General features: G+C 38.0%; 1 protein-coding gene across 2 annotated transcripts in view; it reads right to left on the reverse strand.

The window, feature by feature from the left end:
• LOC106061780 (uncharacterized) overlaps positions 1–12,376 on the reverse strand; it is a 38,309-nt gene that overhangs the window by 19,851 nt on the left and 6,082 nt on the right. For both annotated transcript variants that reach the window (XM_056043462.1, XM_056043463.1), the window contains 2 exons: positions 3,994–4,096; positions 354–472 (listed from right to left, as the gene is read on the reverse strand). In XM_056043462.1, coding sequence (XP_055899437.1) covers positions 354–472; positions 3,994–4,096 — 222 coding nt within the window. The remainder of the gene's footprint in view (positions 1–353; positions 473–3,993; positions 4,097–12,376) is intronic.

Below are 12,376 nucleotides of genomic sequence, written 5' to 3' on the forward strand. Positions count from 1 at the left end.
GAAAGACAGAGAGAGAGAGAGACTGAGAGAGAGACAGAGAGAGAGACAGAGAGAGACAGAGAGAGAGACTGAGAGAGAGAGAGACAGAGAGAGAGAGACAGATAGAGACAGAGACAGAGAGAGAGAGAGAGACAGAGAGAGAGACAGAGACAGACAGAGACAGACAGACAGAGAGACCTTATTTAAAACATTTAGAGGGGATCGTGACTGGAAAAGAATTAATAAGAACGTTCCATAACCCACATTATCAAAAGGAAGGTAATTAAATGTGTTCTACATTATAGAATTATCAAACTTGTTATCATTTTCTAATTAAAGTTTCTTCTATGTGTGTATGTCTACGTTGTACTTACAGTACGTGTTGTACTGCTGTTCGAGCCCGGCCTTCCCAGAGTTCAAATTGGCTCTGTCTGCGTCATTTGAACACGTAGCATAGGCCGCGTTCATACAGTTCAGAACAATGCTTAAATTACTACAAAAATAAAAAAAAAAAGACATAGCTATAAACAAACTAGAAAATTCAAATTAATTAGAAGTTACAACTATTTCTGTGCAGAGACACCCGGCTGTTACAGTTTCCTTTCTGCTAGAGTGTGGGTAGGGGTACCTTCCTAGAAATGCTGAAATGGGCAAACTTCGTTTTAATTACAGCAATGATATAATGATGCACTACTTGTACAATTAAATGCTAATTTTAATGATTCTGAGAATTAGAGATTTTCATCTATAGCGGAAGAACTATAAATATCTAGCCTTTTTGGTATATCCTATGTGCAGAAGCGTTTATAAGTATATATATATATATATATATATATATAAACATGATTAAGTCCTAGTCTTAATGTAGGACAGCAGTGTATGGCAGTGAGCTGGGTTTGAACCCGGGACCATCGTGACCATCTAACGACAACCACACGACCAAGAGGTTGAGCATGAAAATCCACCAATACGTAATTGGAAGCCACCTATTCTGTTTGTAAGACGTAACGTACTCAATAATTGACAATAATCTTGGAGTTACCTAGACGCCAAGAAGTGAAGTGGTGGGCAAACTTTTCTAGGTCAGGGGGCGGGGACCAAAACCAGAAGGATATACGTTAAGAGAGCAAGACACATTTATATTAAACTGTCAATTTATTTGTTGTTCTAAGTCTTAATATATAAAGACTAGCTGGACATTACCCTCGGCCTGCGGGCCTTAGTTTGACTATCACTAATCTAGTGGATTGTATCTATATCTATGTCAAACTTAGCTAATTTTCTTTACAAGTTTTTCCTTTTCGCCACGAAAATAGAAGTTTTGCGAAAGAAAGTTTACATCCATATCAAATGCAAAATACTATGGACACGGGTTTACTCTATTTGTTTAAAGCATCTTTAAGTGATAAACTTAAAATGAAAGAAGTGCGAGATGAATGGGGTTATAAAGTACAATTAAAACGGGTTTACCCGATTTGTTAAATGAATGAGATTATAAAGTACGTCAGGACTGTAGAATATTTGTATTACACAAATAACAAACTAGTGTTGAAGAGGGAAGACATATTAGGAACTCCATTTATTACGTAAACACAAGCGGTGTTGCACTAACGCGCTAGTGTGCAAATGTACATATAATACTATTATGTTACAAGGACGTTCTAAATTCGCAGACATATGGAACGAATTTATGTAAAGATGCTTTTAAAACACAAATTTGAAGGTTAATTTTATTAAATAATGAGATCATTAGATTTAAATAGATTATATTTTATATTTCAATTTGTCAAAGTAAAAAACTTCCTGGGCAAAGTGTAGTATTAAAAATACTTTCGATCTTGTCTAATGTAAACATGGCCTAGATCCATAAAATATTAATGCTTTCATTGAGTTGGGCAACTTTTTTTTTTAAAGTCTTAAGTTTATTTTAGGGCTAATATACATATGTCACAGATCCATTTAGGAACATTTATGTTAAGCTTTATCAAGAGTGGTGAGACGGTTTGGATTTCTATGCGGAACATGCATACATACATACGCCTTAATTTGTGCTTTATATTATAGGTAGACGTGGGAGTAGCCAGGGGGGGGGGGGGGTTGGGGTTCAAACACCCCCTCACGAAATGAAATCCCCCCTGCGGGAGGGAGGGGATCGAAATTTAGTGACTGATTTTTTGCTTTGATTTTTTTTATTTTAGGTGAGATTTTAATACTAAACCATCACTTGCCCCAGCACAACCAAGGGGGTTTTGACTTTAAAAACCCCTTACGGGGGTAGGGTGTTCGAGTTTAAAACCCCCTACCAGGGGTTTTTGCAGTTAAATCCCCCTATAAAACAAAACAAAAAAAAATGCAAACGACAATCCCCAAATTCCAAGAGCACAGTTAAGGAAGATTTTGATTTTTAAACCCCCTCCAAAATTTACGACAAACCCCCTCTTCAATATAAAAAAAAGCAAACTACACACTCAAAATTGTATGAGCGTAGCCAAAGGGGTTATGAGTTTACCCTCCCCCTCTTCGGTAGGGTTTGAAGCTAAAAAATACCTCTTCAATATAAAAAAAAGCAAATTACGCACTCAAAATGTTATGAGCGTAGCTAAATGGGTTTTGACTCAGTTTTGAGTTTACCCCCCCCCCCCTCATTAGCGGGGTTTAAAGCTAAAAAATACATCTTCAGTGTAAGAAAAAAAGCAAATTAAGCACTCAAAATGCTATAAGCGTTGCCAAAAGGGGTTTTGAGTTTAAACCCCCCTTCAGAGAAGTTTGATGCTAAAAATTAACTCTTCAATATAAAAAAAAAGCAAATCACACACTAAAATTATTTAAGCGTAGCCAACTCAACTGGTTGTTTTGAGTTTAAACCCCTCTCCTACAGATGGCTTTTTTGTTAAAGTTTAAAGCCCCTCCAGATGGTTTTGAGTTTAAAATCCCCCTACAGAGAGTTTTGAGGTGGAAAACCTGCATCTTTAATATTATTCTAAAGCAAACTACAGTTATTAAATTATTTTACCGTAGCTAAATGGGGTTTTGAATTTAAAAAAAAAACAACAGAGATTTTTTAGTTTAAAACCCCCAACAGATGATTTTGACGATAAAACTTCCCCTTTCGGTAAAAAATATAAAGCAAACTACAGTCACTTAATTCCAAGAGCGTATTCAAGAGAGGTTACACATTTCTACCAGTGGCGGGGCTCCATTAATAAAGTGCCGAAATTGAAAAACACTAAATGTGGCTCAACAAAGATGGCTAAGACAGATTTTAGGAGTCAGTTATAGAAATCGGGTCTAAATCAAGGAAATCCTATGCCGAACTGGGAGTCGAACCCTAAGTTAGATTGTGACAGAGCGTTGCATGAGGTTTGCGGGACATGTTCTCCGACAAAATGAATTACGCATAAAAAGAGTTGCGATGACATCCTAGTACAACTTGGCGCCACACATTCATTGAGGTCCTCAGAGCAGGTGGGAAGAGGCTTCAGTCATTACCATTGACAGATTTTTGTGGAAATAGCTTGACGGCAAATGCGCCGAACGGCGTGGGAGGGTCTAAGTCAGTAAGAAAAAATCCCCCCACCCCCCACCCCCCCCCCCCGAAAAAAATCCTGGCTACCAAGCTAACCGTGCAGGACTCTCCATTAGTGTAACGGCCCCCTGTGGAACGGCGCATGGATTATCGACAGGGCCGTGGGAGCTCTCTTTCAACTCCGCTCTGTGCAATGGAATCACTCTCGCGTTTCCTTGGAGAATCACACGGGAGTTTTGTTTTGCTATTCATTTGGCCTAATGACTTCCTCAAGTAATCGTTTCCACCCGAGTGCCACGTTGAGGCAGAATAGCATACCAGGGTCTACGAGTTACCTGGGTCTACGAGTTACCTGGGTCTACGAGTTACCTGGGTCTACGAGTTACCAGGGTCTACGAGTTACCTGGGGAGGTGATGGTACAGATTTCTTCAGCCTCCCAATCTCCTCCTACAGCATCTAGATCTATAAATAAACACAAACCACTTACGAACAGAATTGGTCCATCTGATCCAGGCCCGTTTCTCCCATGGACAACAAGGTTGTACACTGACTACCTTGGATTAAACAACCTTGGCTGAAACCAAAGACACCTGTAGAAAAATGTGTCATAAAAAAAATATTTCACCGAAAGCATGAAAGTTTTTCCTGAATTTTAAAAAATGTAGCATGCTTCATCAGGGGGGGGGGGAGGGGAAGGGAGAGACTAATTGAGAAATTAGAGATTGATTTACTTTTTTAATTGAATGTTTGGTCATTCACACTAAACACTATCTATCAAGTAAAAAAAAAAGTTCCCCTTGAGACCTTTTAAGAACAATAGGGCTGATGATGTAAAGGCAATCTGTTTTTGTGTCTCAAGGTTAAGGAGAGTGTCATGTGGCCAGCACAACGACCAACCGCCTTTACTTTTCCCCAACTAATGTCAAGTACCCATTAAAGCTGGGTTGTCTCAGAGACGCCCAAGGATTCCGAAGTTGAAAATCCCAGTCTACACCAGGATTCGAAACCGGGACCCCTGGCTCGGAAGCCAAGCGCTTTACCACTCAGCTACAGCGCCTCTCCTAGCCTAAATGAAGTCTTATAATTGATATAATTGTTTCGAAAAGGCTCAATCTCTTATACTTTTTTTTTTGTTCAAGAAATTACAATTCATTTAATATCTACTAATTTGTGGACATTTTCCAAAAAAAAATAAAAAAAAATAAAAAAATAAAACATGAGTGGTCAAGAAATTACAATTCATTTAATATCTACTAATTTGTAGACATTTTCAAAAAAATAAAAATGAAACATGAGTGGTCAAGAAATTACAATTCATTTAATATCTATTAATTTGTAAACATTTCCAAAAAAAAAAATGAAACATGATTGGTCAAGAAATTACAATTCATTTTTAAGATCTACTAATTTGTAGACATTTTCAAAAAAATAAAAATAAAACAAGAGTGGTCAAGAAATTATAATTCATTTAATATCTACTGATTTGTAGACATTTTCCAAAAAAAAAAAAAAAAAAAAAAAAAAAACATGAGTGGTCAAGAAATTACAATTCATTTAATATCTACTAATTTGACAACGCTTAGGTTGTCAATGTGGTCAAACTAAATTTCCATTAGACTTGATAAATCAAAATTATCGTATCTTGTAGACATTTTCAAAAAAAAAAAATTAAACGAAACAAAAAAAAAACTCTGTAGAGTAATTGTATTCAATTAGTTTATGTTTCCTTTTAAGCACTTCTCTTGGTCACTTTATTGCTAAAGGGGACATAATGTATTGAACATGGTGGTATTACGAATAGGAAAAAGTGACTGGTTTCATAATAAGCCTCCATTCTGTCTCGTCAAATAGTATTTTAGACATATAATAATATTTAATTTTACACAACAGAACCACATCTTTTCTATGAAGTAATACAGAGAAAAATGGCTTCCTTGATAAGTAGACTCAGTATTATTGCTTTAACAGTAAGAATCTTCAACATAAATGAGTTCATTAACAAAGCTGCACAGCAACATTAACAATCTTTCAGTAAATTGACTCTGAAGCAATGCTATGTCCCCAGGTAGTAGCAAGTAATTAGGCAAGGCAAGCCAATTTACGGTTTTATACAGCTGCCCTGTATGCCTTATGTATTAAAAAAAGACTGATCGGGGAACAGGTTAATTCCTCTTATGACAATTTGTTAGATGTTTTCATGTTTGTGCATTATCAAGGTGGCCCTGAGTCTGTTAGAGTCGTTTGGAATAGTTAACCAAGCAATGGTACTGCTGTATCCTAATTGTACTGGGTTCTGTTAGGGCCATGTGTAAATTATTTCAGGATAGGGGTGTCGATTTAAAAAAAAAATTAAATTATTTAATAAATAAATAAATAATAGTTAATTTGTCTTAAAATATTCATACAAGATTCTTGGCTTTCAATTGTTTGCCCTTGTCTATATTCTTTAGGATTATTGGTTTTGGTTATTTTTGTTTCTAGTCTCTTCGCAGGCTCCATTCAGTTGCGTCTTGTTTTCTTGTTCCTTTGTTTCCCGGTATGACTAGGATGAGGCTGCCGCTAAGATATAGACATTGTCATAGTGTTCTTGTTACGTTTCCACGGGCTTGCCGTGTTCTGTGAGTGTTGTACAGACACAGTTGATGTTGACTTGTGACATGCTCTCCGATCCTGTGATCAAAGAGGACGTAACCGCGAGGGGGAAATAATTCTTCAAAAGTGTTGACTTCCCTTTAAAAGACAGTTCTTGAGTACTTTTCCATTGATAAATAAAGTTCAATTTGATTCCTGTCCCGCATCTCTCAGCCCAAACTCTCTTTAACCCAGGTACATACACACTCTCACACACTCGCATAACCACTTAAACTAATTGACATAATACCAATATATAGTTTACAGATTGATTACAGTATTTAGATTTTTATCTCTGAGGTCTGACAATTTAGCAAAGGGTAATAAATTATACAATAATTACAATTTCTATCTAACCAGTATAGTTATCAATTCTATATTCAATTATTTTTCTAAATATTAACTCTAGATTATAAGGTTAAAGGGGATGTTTGAGGGGATTTCCCACCTGCCTATAATACAAGATTTATTTATGTTGATTTTTGACCCGCTTGCCCTCACAAATTTAATAAACTTATCTATGATTGCGGCTGTTTTTTTCTGAGGAGGGAAAAAGGGTGGTGTCATCAGCGTATGCTTTAACTTTAATTACGGGCGTGGGGCCTGGGATTCTTATCCCCGTGATTCCACTATCTAGCCTGATGGTTTCTAAAAGGGGTTCTAGGCAGAGGGTGTATAAAAAGAGGGAAAGGGGACACCCTTGTCTAACAGATTTTCTTATAGGGATACTGCCACTAATGGTTTGGTTTATTATGAGTTTGCTTGTGGCATCAGTGTAAACTAGCTTTATGTATTTCTTCATTCTTCCATCAGTCTTCGTCTTGTCTAGTATTTTGAAAAGGTAGTCATGGTCTATTCTTTCAAAGGCTTTTTCCTGGTCAATAGAAAGGAGGGCTGCTTTCAAGCCTTTGTCTTTACAGTAATATATAATGTCTCTTAAAAAATGGTTAAGTTCGTCGATGTTTTTGTCTGGGTTGCTACAGTATTGGTCCTGTCCTATTAAGTGTGGTATGAGGGGTTTTAGTCTTAGAAAAAATCATTTTTGTCAGGAGTTTGTAGTCGGTGTTTAGAAGTGAGATCGGTCGAAAGTCGCTAGGTGAGGTGTTGTTTTCTTGTTTTTTTTTTGGTAGAAGTGTGATGTATGCTAAGTTGAAATCTCTAGGTAACTGTTCTGTCACTAACATGTCGCTGTATACATTTAATAGTAGAGGTCCTATTTGGGGAAAAAAGGATTTGTAAAATTCAAACGTCAGACCGTCTGGGCCAGGGGATTTGTTGTTTTGTGTTGTATCTAAAGCAGCCCTCAGTTCGTCTAGCGTAAAGGGAGCGTCTGTCTCTATCTGTTCTGTCATTGGTATTTCTTTGCAGTTCTGTAAAAATATTTTTTGTGCGTTGTCGCCCGTCTGTTCCCTGTCATACAAATTAGTAAAGTGTTTCGTAAATAGGCCCTATGTCTGTTATTTTGTCCAGGTCGTGTATAGTTTCTCCTTTACTATCAATTATTTTGTCAATAGTTCTGTCAATTTGAATGTTTTGTTCTGCTGATTAAAAAAGTTTGTTAGGCCCTTCGGTTATTTTATTACTTTTGCACTTCAATTCCGCTCCTTTGTATTGATAGTTAAATAGTTCTTCTAGTTGTGTTACTATATGTGTTTTGGCTGCTTCGTCTTCTTCGTGTGTTAGTAAATTTTTAAGTCTTTCCTCTTCTTTTTTCCTTTTTGAGTTGACTAGTGTGGCCAGTATTTGGCTTTGCTGCTTAATGGAGCTTTTAATTAGCGTCCATATTTGTGTGACTTTGAAATGGGGTGTGTTTGAGTCATGTATTATATTTTTGAGGAGGTTTGCGATTGTTTTTAAATAGAGCGGGTCATTTAGGAGGTCGTTGTTAAGTTTCCAGATCGGTGTTTTTTGTTTTTTCCTTTTTAGTTTTGGGTTCAGTTCCACTAAGACTCCTTTGTGGTCTGTATATTGTAACGTCTCTACGAGATGTGTTTCACTTTTTGTTTTGCACGCCCTTGGCACATACACTCTATCTATCCGTGTTTCTATTTGGTGTGCCTTGTCCCTGAACGTGGTGACCCGGCCCGTGACCTCTACTTCTCTATAGGCATCTACCAACCGGAAAGCCTTGATGACTCCCCCCAAATAGTCATGCGTTTTAATTGTTATATAAGGAGCAGGACCCTCTGTGTTTGTATTTTGTTTGTCTAATTGGGAATGAATGTAATTTAAATCCCCTCCTATTATTAAATTTTCTCCTGCGTACTGAGTGCGTAGAATGTCACTTAAATTACCATCCCCAAAAACTCGTGTTTCTCTTTGTTCTAAGCGGGTGCATAAATGTTAACTAACGTGTATGTGTGTTTTTGTGAGCTTGTCCTAATTATTACTATCCTCCCGCTATTGTCTTGATATGAGTGTGTGATTGAAAACTTATTAGATGTTGATAAAATGGCTGTCCCTCGTGGCTTTCTACCTAAACTAAAATAACCCTCCCGGAGGCCCATAAGGAAGACTGCTTTTTTGGCTTTGTACTCTAACTGTGTGTTGGTCTCCTGCAGAAAGATAAAATCTGGCTTGTATTTCCTTGTGAGGTGTGCTATGTATTAGAGATGGGAAACGAACCGAACCCGAACCGAACGAACCGAACTCGAACCTCACTTATGACCGAACCGAACCGAACCCGAACTTTGAAACTGCTTGGTACGAACCGAATCGAACGAACCCTCCTTATCTTAACCGAACTAATTTTGCAATTTGTACATCCTTTTTTTTTTAATTTTTGGTTTAAAAAAATTTTAAAAATTACTTAAATATTTTATTTAAATTCTAATGATTCCATTATACTTTAAAAACTTGGGAGGGGGGGGGATTTTGAAAACATTAAAAAGAAAAAAAAAGCGGCGCGCTAAGATTCCCATGGGTTTTTCCGTATGTGCCGACTCCCTCCTGGCCTTGAATTTTCGCGGGCTGTTTGCAATATTGGTTTTGAGTTGAATAGGCGCCCTCTAATTAGATCTAGATCTAGACTCTAGTTCCTAGTAAGTACAAAGTCAACATTAAAATATTGTCACTTTTATTAGAGATGGCTTTTAGTTGAGAGTAGAATAGTTTGGGCCAATTAGAGAGTGTAGATATAAATCTACAATTAAGTTCATTTGTGTTCTAGTTTAAAATAAATTTTAATTATCTTCTATTAAGTGATTTATTTTTACAAAATTGTGAAGTATTCCATATTGGATTATTATCAGTGGCGTAGCAAGGGTGAGGGAGGAGCGGGGGGGGGAATGGAAAATCTCCACGGGCCCCCACTTGAGGGGGGCCCCCAATGAGTTTTTTTTTACAATATTCAATATTACGCAAAATGCAGGGGCCCCCAAAGAGGTCCAGCCCCTCCCGGGCCCCCAAATGATGAAAAATTCCTAGCAACGTCCCTGAATATTTTTACTATTATTTTGTTTTGCATTATTGATCATCAGTATTTTTAATGTAGCGTTTCTCAAACTTTGGGTCCTCCCCCGTGGGTGGGGATGGCGAGTACCTTGAATTGGGGGATGGGGAGACGCAACTTGCTGACAAAAAGGGGTGTCATAGAGTGTGTGTGTGGTGTCTGGTGGCGATAAGAAGAGGTTAAGCGACTGATTTGTGTTTATGCATTGAGTATGATGAAATTAGCGTAATGCAAATGTGAAACGGCAGACAATCTTGAGACCTAGATTTCGTTTAAATATCAGTATATTTCATTAATATTACATCTCTATCAAAAGTTAAATATGTGAATATTGTAATAACAGTTAGGCTATATTGAGTTGTTCACATAAGAAATTTATTTTAAAGTTTATTAAGTTTATATGTTATTATAAGGCTTGTCTTCGAGTCAGAAGTTTAGTGAGGAATGCAGTTTTTCCCATGGCTGCGCAGTCCCAGATGTGACCTACATATTTTGTCACAACCAGGGCAAGCATAACCACTGTCCGCAGGTGGTCCATTTAGTTTTTCTTTTCGCGTCTGCGTTTGTCCTCAACAGCGGATTTTCTTTTGGTCTCAAATGTGTATCCCGCGGCCTTCGGGAGTGAACTCCAACTGACTCTTTCTGAGGCCGCATGCAGCCAGGTGCTCTCTTCTATGTCAGCTAAGCAAAGTTGACGCCTAAGCTGGTCTTTGAAGCGTTTCCGCGGGGCGCCTCTGTTATGGCGGCCACCTTTTAGCTCACAAAAAAAGAAATAAGACTGTCTTTGGCATACGTTCGTCTCCCATACCGGATACGTGCCCTGCCCAGCGTAACTGACGGACCATAAGAAGTCCCTCTATACTATCCTTACCGGTAAAAATATAAAACGCCTTTATTGGTTCAATTGTACTAGCTGTTAGTAAGCGACAAACCAACGACCAACTAACAAGGAGAGGGGGCGTCGAAAAAAAGTTTTATTTTCAGTTTAACTTATCTGAAAATTAGTATGATTACATGTTTAAAAATTAAAATATATTAAGTAGGAGATGTCATTTTATCTACTAATAAGACCTTGTCAACTGTAGACTGCTTTTTGCGAGGCGCATATGCACAATATGGGTCAAAACGTTTTGAAGAAAACATTTTCAAACATCTCCGCTATTGAGATTCTTCTGCATTTTTTGTCTCAGAATAGTCGAATTTCTTCCGTATATTGCAATTTATTATAGTGACGACTTATGTGTGAAAAAAAAATCCTCGATAAAGACGTCTTTACACGAAGAATATTTGTTTTTTTATCATGATGAATAGTGCGTTCTGAAAGAAAGCACATCGATATTAGCCTTTTAAAAAAATATCTCTTCTTACTAAGAGCAAAAGATTAGAATACGCTTAGCGCCGAGTCATGCCCAGAATTAAACCACTTGCCTACTTGAGCAAAAACCTGCCGCATCTTCAATTCTATCACCATTAAGAAATTTTTACAATGCTTAAAATGTATGTAGGCAACATTATTTTGGAAAAAGTATTGCCCATAGGCCTATTATATGTTGCAAAGTATTTGTTTTATGTAAAAATTAAACTTAAAGTGTTTTATCTGATAAATTGTATTAAACCTTATAACTTAATTTTGCTATTACATAATTTCATAACATCGAACCGAGCCGAACCCGAACTTTAGACCTGACCGAACCGAACCCGAACTTTAAAAGAAGGGTTCGATTCCCATCTTTACTATGTATGTGTGTTTATTGTTTAGCCCTCTAATGTTGAGTGTCACAATTTTGTGGTGTGGTTGCTGTGCGTGTTTGTTATTCTACTGTGTGTGTGTGTATGCATTTTATCTTTTAGAGTTGTTTGGTTGTGTATGTGTTTGAATGTCTGTGTCCTCGCCCTCATCTATTGCTAGTACTGACGGGGGGTCTGGAAAGTTCAGCTGGAGCTTGACCTGTTTTTACTCTCTTTTCTGCTCCTCTACCCGGGGATCCTCATTTAGATCCTCTGATGAGGAAGAGAGAGAGAGGGCCCTCTTTCTTGTTGTTTTGGTTGGGGTGGTGGGTGCTGAACTTGCCCCTCCGGATGTTTTTTTTTTTTTTTTTACTTTGCTTAGATTTGTTTTCAGGACTGTTAGGTGGGGGGAGACCACTTGGAGTAGCTCCCATAGCTTCTATTTGTTTTTTTCCCCCTCCTTTCCTGCTTTCAACCATTGTGAAGCCATCTTTTTTTTTTTTAGCTGTTGATCAATCTCAGATTGCTTTTTCTCTCCCTCCCCTTTAAGGGCAATGGCATGGGGGATTTGCCATCGTACCTCCTTTGCACCTTCTGTGGGGTTTTGGTCCCGTCTGGGGTTCGCCCTATTTGGACACTGGTTTGACCAGTGCTGATCCTGTCCGCAATGCCAGCACTGTTGTGTACGTCCCGGGATTGTCACAGGGACCTTGTAGGTCCTCGGATCATCCTCGTATCGTGACTGAATATAATGGGGGAGTTCAGTCTGTTTGCGGATTTTTAGCCAAGCCGCCCACTTATCTGAGTTGCCTAGCTTGATTGGTTATATCTTGGAACCCTCTTCTGCAAAGGCTCCAAAGATTTCTCCTATCTTTAATGTGTTTCTGGTTGGTGCTACCCATTGACAGGGTCACCCTGAGTTTTTCGTCTTCTACCTTGAGGTCCTTCTCAGTCCCGAATGATTTCCCTAGTATACGGGTTCTCACTCGGGCAGATGTTGGGACCAGGAACCAGACAAGGGGGTTCTCGAAGCGATAGAGAGAACTCACTTCGTCCGGTG

Source organism: Biomphalaria glabrata, chromosome 10 (assembly GCF_947242115.1).
Source record: "Biomphalaria glabrata chromosome 10, xgBioGlab47.1, whole genome shotgun sequence".
In the NCBI taxonomy this organism is placed as follows: domain Eukaryota; kingdom Metazoa; phylum Mollusca; class Gastropoda; family Planorbidae; genus Biomphalaria; species Biomphalaria glabrata.